A 16,776-nucleotide genomic window follows, 5' to 3' on the forward strand; every position below is an offset into this window, starting at 1 on the left:
TTAGTTTATGTTTATCTTAAATTACTCCACCTGCTACGGCGATAAAGTTTTGTCTTATTTTGGGGAATACGCTAAAATATGCTTGCACGAAAGTTATTCAGGGAACGAAAGTTATTCAAAATGTCCAAGTTTTTTTTAACCGAACCATTAAGCATAACTTTTGATTTAACGATCGGATTTTCACATACTAGGACGTTTTTTTTTCTTCTTTGGAATGTAGAGCGCAGACCATTGATCGGGGGGCGTCATGTCTTATTCACCAAAGTTTGTGCGGATCGGTTAAAAATTTGCGAATTTGTCTAGAGTAAACAGGTTCAGTGCACCAAAAAAAAAAAAAAAAGTGGTCCTAATAGTTTGCCCCGGAGACCATGTTCAAAGTAAACCCTTTAATGTTAATTTTACCTCTCACGTATTTCGTTATATTTTAAGCATTTATAAAAATAATTTTAAATTAATTTAAAATTTTTTACACACAAGCATAATATTCGTTTATCCAAATATTCCATACGAAAAATAACTTTTAATAATTTTTATTATTTCATTTAATAATTGTCGAAACTTTTTAAATAGATAGGTAAACAATTCATTACATAATTTAAAGAATGTATTGTTAAAAAGCATATTGCAAAATTTGAGTGAAATCGGTCAAATAGTTCCTGAGAAATCGAAGTTTAAAAATACTACTTTTTAAAATTTTTTAGACCGCACTCCTGATCTGATCAAACTATTAGGACCATATTTCTCAGATTGCGACTATTCCCTAGACTTAGAGGGTAAGAATCTGTCGAAAAAAAGGTATGTTTATTCAGATAAAACTTGTATTTGCGTCTGATTTCATAACTAAAAATATCGTCTGCAGACGTTAGCATATTTGAAGTCACCCTCTTGAACGTAAAAATCCAGTAAGTGAAAATCCGATCATTAAACCAAAAGTTATTCAGGGTGGTTTGTTTTATTTTATTTATTAATTGTGCGCACTGTACGTTTCCACATTGTACGTAGATAAACACAAACTTAAATTCCACATAAATAAACTCGAACATACTTTGTTTGTAAATATAGTAGTACGTACATAAAATCTATATACATATTTTGTACGCATTGTATGTAATGTACATACCCGCGTACAAGTACATATTGCAATTTTCGGTAGATACACACCTACATACATTGTATGTATAGTGCGCAAAATAAAAAACCGACCATCCTTAATAACTTTTGATCTAATGATCGGATCTTCACGTTCTAGGACTCAATTTTAAGTGATAAATAATTAGTTCTAATATGATAAATAATTAGTGTAGACGATATTTTAAGTTACGAAATCAGATACAAAAACGTACTTTCACTTGATAAACATACCTTTTTTGACACATTCGAATTTCTGACTCCAAAATTATCCAGGGTAGCCGAAATCGGCGAAATATTGCACTCTGAAGTTTTTATCTCTTAATATTAATTTTACTTTTTGCGTATTCCGCCATATCGCGAAAACTTTCTTTGTGCATTGAAAAATTTTCCAACTCAATTATGAAATTCGTTTATCAAAAGACAATTCCTGGCAAAAAATAACTTTAAGCAAATATATTTTTTGAAAGTTATTTTATTTATGAGTAGTTTTGAATTGTAAGATATAAAAATTTTTTGCATCAGTTTAAAGAATGCAATTTTACATGTCAAACTACAAAATTTGAGCGGAATCGATCGAATAGTTCCCGAAAAATCAAATTTTAAGAAACTTATTTTTTTTATTAATATTTTTATAAATTTTTTGAATATTTATTTTTTGTAGTAATTAAACTTTGAATTTTGACACCAAAGCGAAATGTGAAAACGATAATGTTGCACTCCTCGTCATTCATATTATAAAACATTGAAAAATAATTTTTTTCGTTTTCTGATTTAAGCTACATTGTTTTCAAAAAATTTAATATTTTAGCTGTGGTAACACTTGTTTTGAAATGCTATTTTAATGGTTAATCTAAGTATAAAATAATAAAGTTAATTTATCTAGCAATTAATATTAATTAAGTTGTTCGAAGTAGACTTGACATTTTATAAGCCTGACTTTCAAAATTCTTTGTTTCTACTCATCAAAAAGTTTTCCAAATTATCAGAATAATTTATGTCTTCCACCAATCCCTCTTTTATTCAACCTTGCACCCCTTTTCTTCACGTTATCTCATCTGACAGTCAGAGGTCAAAACTTGAATTTCCCTCCAAGCTCAAATTCCACACAACAAGATAAATAAATAAAAATAAAAAAGAATTTTTTAGTATTTTAACGATAAATGAAATTAATATTAAGAAACACTTCCATAATTTTAGATTTTACGAAAAAACATTGTATTGTTCTCAAGTAGATCAAATTTCAAATTTGATTGTGCAATAATAAATATTACGTCTAGAGAAAAAGAATAAGGAGAGGACTTTTGTCAACCAATCAGAAAAGAGGCTGCTCTGTCACTGCGGTGGGTTTAAATGCCGCGTAGGTGACCTTCATTTACCCTGTTGTTCCAGAGTTTGACATCTGTCGGAGTGGCTCCTAATTTCTCTGCCGGTAAATAGGTAAGTACAAGCGAATTGAACAAAAATTACAGTCAATGGACTCTTAATTATTTACTTAATTTCTTATCATTTAGAATTTTAATGAATATTTTATATCATGTAAAATTTTAGAGTTCTATTTTTTAAGTATGTAGCTTTGAAATTATAGGACGACGCAACACTTCCTGATTTTGCATCATTTTTAATTAAAATGAAGTGGTAAATGCTACACCCTTATTTTATTAAACTCAAAGAGCACTGCATTATATTTATAAACTGTAAGAATATTAATCCAATTTTTTAATCTCTGTGTAATCTTTACTATTTCTGCAGCTTGCAGTTTATTTACTTGTTATTTTTCCAATTTATGACACTATATGTAACTAGTTGAAACCCCTATTTCTTTGCAATCTGTGCAATTTTATGCATCATGAAGTTAATAACAAACTATAAAGTTTTGTATTGTAAATTTCTTTTTTTTTCCCCACTGTAAATTCCTGTTTAGATTAGGATGTTCTTCATAAACTGTACTTACCGCTTTTAATGATGGCATTTTAGTGCAATTGAGTGACTTCAATATGTTTTGTTTTTTAATAAGTTTGACCTTAGTTTACATGCACATTCCGTATTTTAAGGCCGAATTTTAAAAAAGGCGTTGCTACGTGTATAAAACTTTGCTAATTATTGTGAATTATTTCCCACTGTTTAAATTTATTGTATTTTAGTTTTTTTTTTATTGTTCATTTTTTAGTTCTATTTTATGAATACGAAGTTTTTATACTAGTAAACAATTTTCATGCAATATAAAATTTGTCTTTTTTAAAAAAAGGATACCTAAGCCTTTAGTTCAATGAAATTCTGGTTGGATTATCTAAGACTTCCTTCCTTTTTTTTTTTTTTTTTTATAAGTTAAAATACTTATTAAGCAATCAAAATAAGGTTTGTAGTCAAAATGAGTAATTTGGTTAGAAATGTAAGTTTCTGCATAGAATAAGTTCCACATGCAGCCAAAAACATGTTTTAAAATTACTCTGGTTCAATTTAGAAGACATTGTAAATTAGTGAAATAATTTTACAATTTTTTTGATGCTATATTAAGAATGAGCATGAAACTATTGTATTTGTGAAGATCAATCTTTGTAATGAATATGCTAAACAAAATGACACTGATAACCTTAATGACCTTGTCAAATCTTTGGCAAGTGCCCCAAGGATAACAAGTCATTGTAGAGCAAGACTATAATTTAAATTTTTTACTAGTACTAATTGATTTGATATTAGAATTTTATAATTCTAGCAAAGATAATTATACTTTAAAATTCTTTTATATCTTCAGAGTTCTTAAATCTTGTGATGTGGAGTTTATTATTTTTTCTAGACATTTACAACATTATCTAGACATTTAAGATATTTATATTTGCAGATCACCTACAAAACCATGGCTCATTTCAGCTACCTAACCGAAGAACAGCAAAATGGTTTGCGAGCAACTGCTGAAGCTATTGTTGCTCCTGGTAAAGGAATTCTGGCTGCTGATGAAAGTACAGGTTAGTAAATTAATTTTAAATTTAATTTCTCTATCAATTTTGTAATTTTTTTCTACAATTTTTTAGTAGTTACATTAATTTAATATCATATTCTTAAATAGTATTAATTTAGTGAATATATCTTGACTCTTAAATTCATGAATTTTTAATAAATAAAATTAGGAATCAATTAAGAAATCTTGTAAGTCAATGAGAGAAAATTAGTTTTTTTTTATATTTTTGATTTTAAAAAAGCATTGTTTTATTTCTGATTGTGAACAATCGATTCTTGAGTTCTACAAATCTACTGCATACAGTAGTGTGTTTCAAACACAATGAGTTTATGCATATCTAATTGTAATTCATACAACTCGCTGAAATGAAATTGTGTGCAGCCAATAATGAATTTTCACAGATAAAGTACAGATAATGGGAACAGAACATTGATATGAGAACTATACAATGAACTTTTAATACAATTCTAGTTACACCACCTTTTATAAAATGGTGCATTGATCTATTTTACTAATTTTTAAATAAGTAACATGTTTAACTGGGCTTTTTATTTAACTTTCCTTTTCCGATAATAAAATGCAAGAACTAAGTTTTTATAATATCTATTTTTTAAATAAACTAATTAAAACAAAATCCTGAATAAAAATAAGGTTCAATATTCTCAAATTTAATCAGTTTGAAGAAATATGATCAAATACAATTTACCTTTCTTTTGTTATCCCTTTTCCCTTATGTTAAAGAAATCAAGGAAAATGTTTAAGTTTCAGTGTTCCAAAAAAAAAAAAAAAAACTGCTCTTAAGTGTTTAGTAATTAATGTTTTGACTTTCACATGAAAAATGGGATCTAGTAGTAAAGAAATGTTTTTCCATTTCGGAATGGCAAACATTTTTTGTTTGAGTTCAGTTTAAAAAATTTTAATGTAAACATACTGCAAAATTATAATTTTTTTTTTCTACATTAAATATTAAATCACTACTCTTCAAAAAAAACTTTGGATATGACATGATTTAAAACCATTTTTTTTTCTGCAGGTTTTCATAGTTTTTTAATGCTACATTATAAACGGGAAATTTTAAATTGCATTCTATTATATTTTTATGTATATAATATATCTGACACAGAAACTTGGAAAGGCGCTTTTGAATAATCACTTAATGATCCGTTTAGGTTGTGACAATTTTATCTCAAATCTGAAATTTCATGCAGGGTATGGTACTTTTTTTATGCAAGATGTGAGAAAAATAAAAAAAATTTTTGAGCTTTTGTGAAATTTCGTTTGATAGTTTCATATTGTAGCGGAAACCTGATTGAAATCTAACAAAAATGATAATCTGATAAAAGGCTAAAATTAGCAGTAAAATGGAAGATCATCTCTGCATGCTTTTTGTTTTAACAAGTTGAAAGAGTTAGAAAAACGTTTGTTTTTTAAAATAAGAAAAGTTTAAAATTTTTGGTTGTTGGAGTGTCCATAGAAGAGGGACCCTTCTGGTAAACTCACTTTCGGATGCGATTCTTTGAAACGTATATTTTTGAAAACTATTGCAAATAAAACTAGATATATTTGTAATATTTTTCTTATTTAGCCACTGTGGGTAAGAGATTTGCAAATATTGGTGTTGAAAACACTGAAGAAAATAGGAGAGTTTACAGACAATTATTGTTTACCTCTGACAAGATCATGGAAAGCTACATTAGTGGTGTGATCCTCTTCCACGAAACTCTGTTCCAGAAGACGGATGATGGTACCAATTTCGTTACCCTCCTCCAAAATAGAGGAATCATTCCTGGTATTAAGGTTGACAAAGGTGTCATTGATCTTATGGGATCAGATGGAGAATCTACTACTCAAGGTAATGAAATTTTTTTTATTAATTCCCTTTCGTGAGTTTTATTTATATTTTAATACTTTAATGTGCTAGAAAGTGGTTTTCTATTATGTATATAGTTTTCTAATGACTTAGCTTTCTGACATTAGAGATGTCATGTTAACCCTGTAATTTTTGCAAACTCTTTTGACAATCGTATTTTTTCCCTTTTCCTTAACTTTTTCACACCTAACGGGACACATACGTCCCAAGCAAATTTCAAAAAAATCTTTTGACAGAAACACTTCTGTCTAATGGGAGACTTTCCCACCAGTCCTGCCAATATTTTTGAAGGTATTTTAATTCACAGAACATAGATGGCACTACTGTACATAATGATGCCCTACTCATACTTTATGCTACCAAAATTGTTCTATTATTAAAAAAAAAAAACTCTTCACAATAAGGTTAAAAATTTAACGATTCCGTAAAGTTTTGCTTTATTTTTCTAAATACTGTATCTATATATATGTATGCTATATTATAAGTTAAGAATTTTTTTCTGTTAATTTTTCTCTAAAATGTTTTTTTAAAATTTCTTTTATTACATTTGTCTATTAAATATCAATATTGGCGTTAACAAATATTTGATAAGAAAAATGTACTATTTTGGTTAAGCATTCCCATAGCAGCCCTTTGAAAGAGTGGTCTTGTAGGTTAAGTCTCCACGACTTCATGACAAACTGCTAGATTGTGGCAATATGGTCAGATCAATCTGAAGCTAGGTTGGCTTCAAGCAGTCATTGTGAAACTTTTTGGTTAGCCATACATAAAAATGGATTAAGTTTAAACTTTTTCCTATTTATTTAATTTTTTTTATTACAAGTCTTTTTTTTTTTTTTTTTTTCAGTATTTAAAAATAGAACTACGTCAATTTTCCTTATTTTACTATTTTTTTAAACTTTTTGCTTGCTTTCAGCGAATAAAAAAAATTATCAAAGAAACCATTCACTTGATTGCATAACTTATTAAAGAATATAACATCTAATTTTGGAGTAATAAATATTGTTAGAATTTTTTAAGTTTTGGAAAAATTTAGATTTTTAGTGTTGACCCCTTGAGTTTTAACTCCTCCTGTACTACAGGCATGGTGTTGCCAAGAAAATGGAAGCTGCAGATATTTTATTTCAAATTGTTATTTTTTCAAAATTTATAATAGGGCTTTTGTGAATATTGTTGCATTTATTACAGTAACTATTTATGACTTACCTAAACTAAAGTCATAATAGAAAAATAATATAATTTGTATTATATTATTTGTATTAAATATTTTCAGCATAATTTGTATTAAATATTTTTTCACATACTGCCTCTTTGAAATGTTTAAGAGATCAAAATAATCTAAAGTGCTTAATCTATATAGTCTATTTTTTAAATGTTGATGAATAGCACTAAAGCAAAATCCTTTAAAAATGAAAACCAAAAGTCTGTATTACTTCACTTTGTTAAAGATTTGTATGTGTTTCACAATTTTTTAAATATTTTTTTTTTCTATTTAGGTCTTGATGACTTGAGCACCAGGTGCCAAGAATATTACAAAATGGGATGCCGCTTCGCTAAATGGAGATGTGTCTTAAAAATTAGAGATCATACCCCTTCTCCTTTATCTATTTTGGAGAATGCCAATGTACTCGCTCGTTATGCCACTGAGTGTCAAAAGGTTGGGCTTTAAATTTTATGGTTATTTATCTTCAAATTTTCTGTGTTTTACAACCTGTGTCATATGAGAGTAAAAAAGCTTATTACTCTTTACTCTTATAGAATATATTAAAATAAAGGATCAGTTTTATTTCACTAATTGAAGATTAACTTGAGTTGGCCACCTTTTGGTTTATTGTACAGAATCTAACTATAAAATTTTGCTGTTTAGTTTTGCTTTATGGCTTTATCTGCTGTTGAGGAAGCATATTACTCATTTTAATCATATACTATCTAGAATAGTTTGTGGTAGTGTTGTTTTCTATTAGATAATAATTTTTGTATCAATTTTAGTGTACAGCTAATGTTTTATATAATGATGTTGTATGATAACATATAACTTAGTTTTTAAGTTTTTAAAAAAAAATTTTTTTTAATAATTTAAAACTTAGCTCATATTTTCCAAATTAGTTACATTTCACGTTTTCAAAATTCAAATATATAAACGGAAAAATGTTTATTAAAAAAATAAAGCTTGTCCAGAATTTAATTCTGTAATTTATATCCCTAGTAGGTTTTCTACAATTTCAAATTGGTATGTGAATTCTTAGTCAATATTAATTCAGTGCAGTGGAATTGAAGCGTTTCAATTTAAATGGGATCATTAAAAAAGATAATAAAATTACTTTAAATAAATATTAGGATTCATAAAAACATGATTAAATGTTTTTGATCAATCTGCTGCTTGAGACTTTTTAAACAACCCACTTTTAGTGTATGTTAACACTTATTTGAAACCAATCACAAAATCAATACTATTTACTAAGTCAATATTGATAACTAAGAACACACTGAAACCTTACTTCATTTATTCAAATTGGAAGAGCGCACAAGGCAGCTGAAACCAAATTAGTATTATATAAACTAGAAAAGACATAAATTCTTAATAATTAAAAATAAAATATAAATGTGTGTTTGCAGGCAGTGTGTCCCCTTGTGAAGTACTGTTCTGAAAACACACATTTATATTTTATTTTTAATTATTAAGAATTTATCACTTAAAAGTAATACCCAGGTTATGAAACTTGACAAAAGTGTTTAATTTGGAAACACTTTTTAACATGGTGTTTGGAAATACGTACCTTAATTCTCTTTCAGTTGTCTGAGACACTAAAGTTCTCCAACAAAAAGTTTTTTTTTTGTGCATATTTATCATAGACTTGCATTTCATGCAAGGGAAGCCTCCATATCAAAAAATACTTATATAAAAACATTGGAATTGTAGTGTGGCTAGTGGCTTTTAAGAGTTATTCAAAATTGGGTAGGGGAATAATTTATAAGTTACACTTTGTTAACATAATTTACAATTACACATATAATAAGTTACACATAAAGTACAATTTATAAATAACAGTTTGACTGCCACATCACCCATATTCAGGTGACAGCAAAGTTTATGATCAGGCCACATCACCTGTATTGGGTTGACGCTTATTTCACTACTTGCGAAGGATATTTTTATGTATTTGAAAAGATATTTCACAGGAAGTAACTAAACTATTGGATTGTTATGAAAGTAATACAAGAATGATTTATTAAAAAAATTGAGCCTCTTAAAAGCTTTCCTGTCACTGCTATTTGACTCGCTAAAAAATAAGTTTTCCATTTTTCCTTTCGAAATTTCACCAAATTAGGATAAAGATTTTCAGTTATACTCCTATTTACCTTTCAAAGATTCAATCTGGTTAAGTAAAGTGGCGAGATGAGCAATTGATTCGAAGCAACGAAAACAAATTAACAGATATACTGTGGAAACGGAGCGAGATTTTATTCTGATGACCACTCTCATTATTAAAATATTGGTGGGAGTAGTTGGGAGAATATGCTTTTTACAGCTGTACTCCTGGCTTGAAGGAGATTTTTGTTGTAAACGCGTATGGCAGTCAGTGTGTTAAAACAGAATAAGTGATAAAACACTGTTTAAAGTGAAAGACTAACATCAGATTAACAATTGTTTTGAAATTGCAGGCTGGAATTGTACCTATTGTTGAACCAGAAATCTTGCCCGATGGTGATCATGATCTGGAGCGTTGCCAAAAAGTCACTGAGAAAGTCTTGGCTGCTGTTTACAAAGCTCTAAGTGATCACCACATATACTTAGAAGGCACACTCTTGAAACCTAACATGGTTACCCCTGGTCAGAGTTGCTCAAAGAAATACACTCCCCAAGACATTGCCAAGGCCACAGTAACAGCTTTGCAAAGGACTGTACCTGCTGCTGTTCCAGGTTAGTTTTGTGACCTACCTAGTGATTTAGAAATAATTGTTGAACGAGTAAATTGAATCAAATTTGCATATTACAGGAATAACCTTCTTGTCTGGTGGACAATCTGAGGAAGAAGCCTCTATTCATTTGGATGCCCTAAATAAATACCCTGGAAAGAAACCATGGGCTCTTACATTTAGCTATGGCCGAGCTCTTCAAGCCAGTGCTTTAAAGGCTTGGGCTGGAAAGAAAGACTCTATTAAGGCTGGTCAAGATGAATTCCTCAAGAGAGCAAAGGTATGATTAAATTTTTATTAATTGAAAGCCCCGTGGCAACACGGCGACATTGTCACAGAATGTTACTGAGTTCTTTCAGAAAGATTTTTCATTTGGGAAATAAAACATTTTGGTTTTCTTTTCAGCAGAAATTTTCAAAAGCTTCTAATCTTTTTTTCAGAATTATATTCAAAGTTTTATGCCATTCTTGCACATCAGAGTGGGGGGGGGGGGGAAAGGCTTGTCATTTTTCTATTTCCATTTGAGAATAGTGATGTAAAAAGTTTGGTTTTCTTTTCTGCAGAAATATTAATTTTTTTTGGCAGTTATTGTTATTGATTTCCGCATAGTTTTTTAAATCCAATATTTTTAATCTGATATTATTTATTACAACAGCTGAATCTTGAAATAAAAACACACATTTGTAACCCCGCTTTTTCAAGACTTCGGTTTTTGCGTGATTTCGCCATTGCTCTTTCTTTTTTTCGTTAGTTACTGCTATGGATTTCATTTTTTTTATTTTTTTTTAAATTTGATAAAGACTTACACTAATTATTTCCTTTTTCTTTCTTTGTATTTTCTTTCTTTGTATTTTCTCTCTACAAAATGTGAGAATATAAAAATTACTATATTTTTTCCGAAAAGTTTTTTCTTTTCTTTTGAAGTTGACACTCTTGTTACTTTAAATTAGTAGCATATATATTTGTTATTATTTACATAATCTTGCAGAAAGATTAAGAAAGGTTATAATGCTAGAGAGATTAGTCGCAGAAAGCCCAAAAAAATTCTGCCACAGGGATGGAAAGTCCGCTAAAATTGTGATGGTTAGAGGAAAAAGTAAAATTGGTTTTGGCATAGTTCTAACTATAAAATTAATATATAGCTACTATTAACATACATTCCTTCAAGTGTTTTGGCACTTATAGTTTTAAGTATGAAAAAAGCTGCTTATCTGACTGAACATATAATATGTTAAAGAAAATTAACCTCTAATGCATTTTGTTGATAAAATACTAGTTTGAATTTTTTTTTTTAAAATTCATCTTTAAAAAACTCGTAAATTGAAAGATGGTTAGATATTTTTTCTTAATTTCATGTGTTTAATATGAAATTTGAATTGTTTGACATTTTCTATTTTTATGGCTGCTTACAAGGTTGTGGAACATGGCTCAATTTTTGCATGTTGATTAGAAATCTTAATGAACAATTATGTCAAATCTTTCAACTGTAGAAACTTTTTTTTTTTATCTAAATGTTAGTATAATGCATGGTAGCTTAGGTGTTATGGTAAGTGTAGAGCCTTTATTGCACTTTTTTTGCTTGTAGATGTAGCTGCTTTAAAACAAGTTTTCCTTTTAGGCTAATGGACTTGCATGTCAGGGTAAATACACTCCTGGATCAATTGAAAGCCTGGCTTCCCGAAGTTCCAATTTTGTCCCAACTCATTCTTACTAACTCCTTATTCCTCCTGCACTCGTGCCATGTTTTTTTTTTGTGCATTTTATATGGTGCTAAATTTATAACTGCTCTCTCATTATGAGTTATAAACTAATCCTTAAAATTCAAAATTTATTTACCCATTCCGATCTAATCCTTTTCCTTTTATTTAAAGCCACTCTCTTGCCTTAATTGTTTTCATGGTGCTAAATTTTTTACTGCTATCGCTACAGTTCCTATAGCTAGTTTTAAACTAATCCTAAAAATCTATTTGTTGTGTTTTGTCCTGTTTTATTTCTAATGTGTTTTTTTATGTATCTTTGTGCTCTTCTCTTTTGGTGCTATAACGTTAATTAGGCAAACAGTGAAGCCTCTCTTGGAAAATATGGCGGTGGAGTAGCTGGAGCTGCTGCTGGTGAAACCCTCTTCATTAAAGATCATGCATACTAAAAGAAGTTTTATGTTCCTACAATTCAACAATATCTCAAGTTATATCTAATATATTTCAAAGAACTTTATCTGTGTTGTTTCCTTTTCAAATTTATCTATAGAAAGTTTTGTTTAATGTTTTAAAGCCAATTGTTTTATTTCGACCATTTTATTACAATAAAATTGTTTTGCCGGAGAAGCACAGTGTCTTTATTCTAACAATCGTTTGTTCTTGATAGTTTAAACTTTTTGAACAACATTTAATTCATGAAGTATACTAACCTTTAATCTACACAGAATAAGTTTCTTTCATGTTGTTCGAAATAGCTCCATTTTTAAATTCAGTACGTTAAATTTAAACTAGTTAGGAAATGTTTAAAAATAAAGTATAGAACCAAAGTGATTTTCTAAGATTTCATAAGTTTTATGAGATGTTTAGTTTTAAGCTCTTATTTTCAGGCCTTGTTCTGAATATTTTTTTAGTCCATTGCATTATTTTATGTATATAAAAAAAAATCTAGTTATTTTTTTTAGTGACATTAAGCCAATGCCAGATTTACATTTAGAAATGGAAAGGTCTAAAGCTAAACTAAAAGAATAATTTGCTGTACTTGTGTACGATAAATTTTATAGCAAAGACTTAGAATATATTTTTAATTTAAGAATTTTGTTTTTGCTGGAACCTTAGAACAGAAAGTTTTAATTTTATTAATGGAGCAGAAAATACTTTAAGATATAAATATCAAAAAGAAAATTATATTTTCATTGGAAAAAAGAACAGTATCAATTGGGTTAACATTCTCTCCTACATAACATTGATTAAAATTTGTAATCAACTTTAATAATATATTTGATAAAACAAGTAATTTTTTTTTTTTTAATCTGATGACTGATTAATAATAGTGAAACTATGAAACTCCACCCTTCAAAATTAGTTACTGCTTTTGCTTTAAGAGGCCTTCTCTACTGTGGAAAGATTGGAGACAGAGTGAAAATTGTCATTCAATTTGTCAGTATCTTTCGATTCATGCAAAATAAAAGGCTGACACTCAATAACCATATCAGATATAAAGCGTAAATTTTTTTAACATTCTAATTTTCTGACAAAATTATACAAATATAATTCTGCGATTTTTTAAGGGTAATTGAATAGTATAAATTTGTCAGTTTTTAGAATTTTGATATCTTTCGTTTTCATGTTGTTTAAGTTAAAAGAATTTTATAGTGTGATTGAAATCAGTTTTCATTAGTTAAGGGCTGATTGTGCTCCGGATTTCCGTTAACAGTGATCCGGAAGTTTCCGGAGATGGAAGGTCTAAACGTTTCAAAAAATCATTAATCACAGAAGTTTCCGGAAATCAAAGGTGGAACTTAAAAACACAGTTTATTTTATTTGTTTGTAAAAGAGAGCCAGATACTTTATAAGCTTATATTCATGATTAATTTTTTATCAGTAAATAGTTATAATCATAAACTCAAGATAGAAAGACATATTTGTAAATTTCAATTACTTCTCCAGGTCATCATAGGTATGTGTAAATGGAATATATTTTAACTAAACTAAGAAATATTGAGAAAAAGGAAAAAAAACCTTGTTTAAATTTTTTTCAATTTAATATGTTGTTTTTTTTTTAACTCAAGATATTTTCCGGAATTTTGACTTGGGCTCAAAATCACCCCTATTAGTTTAAACTGTAGTAAAATTAGATTTAAAAAAAATCTAAACTGAGAAACACTAAGTTTTAAATCAGATATTCAAAACCACATCACATTTTAATTCATAAATTTAGGAATGAAAAAAAGTTTATAGAAGTAATATAAATAATCAGGCACCCCCCTTTATTTTCTACATTTTTGTAAGGTTTTGTGCTGTCTTATGACATATTATCCAAAATTTTGATAAGTACAAAGATGGAGAAACCTCTTAAAATGAATGACTCATGTTGAATGTAAATTGTTATATTTTTAATTCTGAGTTCCCAATAAGTTTAGAATAATCCTGTCCTGGCTCGCACCGACGAAAATTATCCTCGATGATTATGGATTGAAAGTAACCATGGGAGGTTTTAGTGGTGTTCCTCTCCATTTAACGGCAATTTGGGTTGGTTCCTTCAAGGCAAACTTGATCCAGGAATCTTTTTGTTTTCTGGATTAGGTTCAAAATTACAAGGCTACGGAATATAACATTAAAAGTCGTAAGCTCAAAGTTGGATCTGCTCAATGATGGTTATAGAACAATCTTATGTGTAATGTTGCAAGTATGAACCATGTATATAGCAGGAGAGCAGTCCTGAAGTTTGAACTATCGAATTTAGTAATTTTTATAGCATTATTAATTTTTCTATGTTTGATCGAAAATACAATCTTTTGTCAGGAAAGTGGTTCTGAATTCAAAAAAATTTGAATTTTAGGACAAAAAGAGGTTAAAGTAAACAGACTCTGAAATCCTCAAATGCCACGTTTTTTTTTTTTTTTTTTGTGCCCGCTAGTATCAAAAACTACAATAGTTTTTTTTCCGTGCTTGTAGTAAATTTTTTATTTTAAAATTTTTCTCATTCTTTTTGTATATACAATGACATTTAATGAGTAAACAAATTTAATAACATTCTTGTTCTTGAACAAGAATTTTTAAAGCTTATCACTGAGTACTTAGCATTAAAAAGTGACAATTATCAGTCGAAAGATTCAGATAAGAGATTGACTTCTCCCCTAAGTTTAATTAGTTTCAATGCTAAATACAGGGTATTGAACAAAATTTGTCGTGATTTTAACTATTTTTTAAAAAAAATCATGGATTTAGGTTGCCGAAAAATCTAATGTTTAAAATGTTATCCCCCCTCTATTTCATGGTGTTCCGAATAACTGGATTTGTAACAAAAACAAACACACTAAGTCATATTTTATTAAATTATAAAATGTTTTTATCATGTTCTTAAAAAATTAAGGTGCCCTTCCAAAAAATGAAAGAAAAAAGATTTCTAGAGCGAATTATCTTAACTCCTGTGATTTCAGAATTTTTGTTATTTTTATTTTATCAATTTAAGATTCTAGCTGAAACAAGGCGAATTTTTTTATAATATAAGAAGAAAAAATTTTGCATTTTTTTCAGCTATTTTATTGCTTTAACTCTTTCTTGACTCTGTTTTTCAAATCTAAAATCTATAAATATGAAAATGCACAGTATAACAGTTTTGGTTATACCTATCACTTCAATTAATGTTACTATACTTTTTTAAATTTGTTGGAGAAAATAGTAACTTCGTTAAGTCATGAAAAATTCTTGAAATTAGTCATGAATTTGAAAATCTAAAATGTAGCAGATATCCTGTAAATATTTATAAGATTTTTGTAAAAAAATTAGCGAATATAATTTTTATTTCAAAAACACTTTTGAAGAATATTTAAGATTTCTTAAATAACATTTTTCCTTATGATCAAAAAGGCGTGATACTATCCTAGAGTTCAAGGTTTTTTGCATTATTCTTCAGGAACTAAAAACTAGAAGCAGGGTCTGTTATTTTCCTGCAAATATTCGCGGAATTCAGCGTCGCTGAAGACCATTGGTTTACGAACTTCCGCGAATTAAAAACTTAAAATCCGACGAGAGTTTAAAAGTTTTGTTAAATCCTGTTAGCGAGGCGTTTACATACATTTGATTCCTCTGCCAATTCGAATTGTTTTGGTTACCCAGAATCTGCTAAAATGGCGATTCTTACTCAAGCGATTTTAATATGAAACATCGCGTTTTATATTCACCCAATTTAAAGGTAATGCGTTGTGATTCGTATTCAAGTGATTTAAAAATCGTACATTGCTATTCTTATTCACGGGTTTAAAAAATCTAATATCGTGGTTTGTATTTAAAATCCAATGTCGCGATTCATATCCACGTGGTTGTAACATCAAACACCGATTTTCATATTTATATGTGATTTAAAAATTACACATTGGGATTCTTATTCACGTGATCTAAAGATTCAATATAGCAATCTGTACTTTCGCGTTTTTAAAATCCAATATCGCGATTCTTGTAAGAAGTAATTTAATTATAAATAACAGTTCAAAAAATTATGTTAAATGTGTAACATGATAGGTGTATAAATTGATTTAGATTTTTCGAGCATCTAATTTTCAGTGTTTTTCAGCTGTGTCACAATTACCCTTGTTTCAGAACTTGATAAACATATTCTTTCTTCAACAGGCTTGAATTTTTGACTTCCAAGAATAGGGGAGGTAGCCACAATTTAGAAAATTTTCCTAATAGTTTAGACAGGAGAGCAGTGTTGAAACATTTCACACTTAAATATTATAATTTCACATTCTGCAATATCACAAGATACTTTTTAAGAGCATCATTTAATGATTTTTGTACACATTAAATTTGTCCACCCAAAGATAACAAACTCGTAAAAAATAATTTTATTTCCTGAGGCTTAGGAAAATTTTATACTATTCTAAATTACACAATTTTAAGTGATGAAATACAAAATCAGTTTAATATTTTTTATTTCTCAACAACTAATCGAATGATTTTGTTTTAAGTTTGCTATTTAGGCACGTATTTGTGCTAGAAAATATAGTCCAAGAATTCAATAGCTGAAGGGAAATAACTGTAAATTGTGTAAAGCATGCTACTAAGATTGGCTTGTAATATTGTTTAAAATTGTTCAAAACTGAGATAAACTTTAACCAAAAAGTTTTTTCTTAGTAGTTTTTCTTCGAGAAAAAGACAAAATGGATTATATTAAACATATCAACAATGTAATAAAAATGAAG

At 28.5% G+C, this 16,776-nt stretch overlaps 1 protein-coding gene across 2 annotated transcripts; it reads left to right on the forward strand.

Annotated features, from left to right (window-relative positions):
• Positions 1-2,516: 2,516 nt before the first annotated feature.
• Ald1 (fructose-bisphosphate aldolase) lies at positions 2,517-12,199 on the forward strand. Of its 2 annotated transcripts, none has more exons than XM_043044593.3 (7): positions 2,517-2,568; positions 3,971-4,094; positions 5,673-5,939; positions 7,454-7,614; positions 9,621-9,879; positions 9,956-10,155; positions 11,494-12,199. In XM_043044593.3, exons 2-7 carry the CDS (start codon positions 3,986-3,988, stop codon positions 11,587-11,589), a joined length of 1,092 nt encoding a protein of 363 aa, XP_042900527.1. In that variant the 5' UTR covers positions 2,517-2,568; positions 3,971-3,985; the 3' UTR covers positions 11,590-12,199. The 2 variants fall into 2 exon arrangements, with proteins under 2 accessions (XP_042900527.1, XP_042900531.1); XM_043044597.3 differs by having other exon boundaries at positions 11,929-12,199.
• Positions 12,200-16,776: the final 4,577 nt, after the last annotated feature.

This window comes from Parasteatoda tepidariorum, chromosome 5 (assembly GCF_982258835.1).
Source record: "Parasteatoda tepidariorum strain Cologne lab strain chromosome 5, Ptep-v5.0, whole genome shotgun sequence".
Classification (NCBI taxonomy): Eukaryota; Metazoa; Arthropoda; class Arachnida; order Araneae; family Theridiidae; genus Parasteatoda; species Parasteatoda tepidariorum.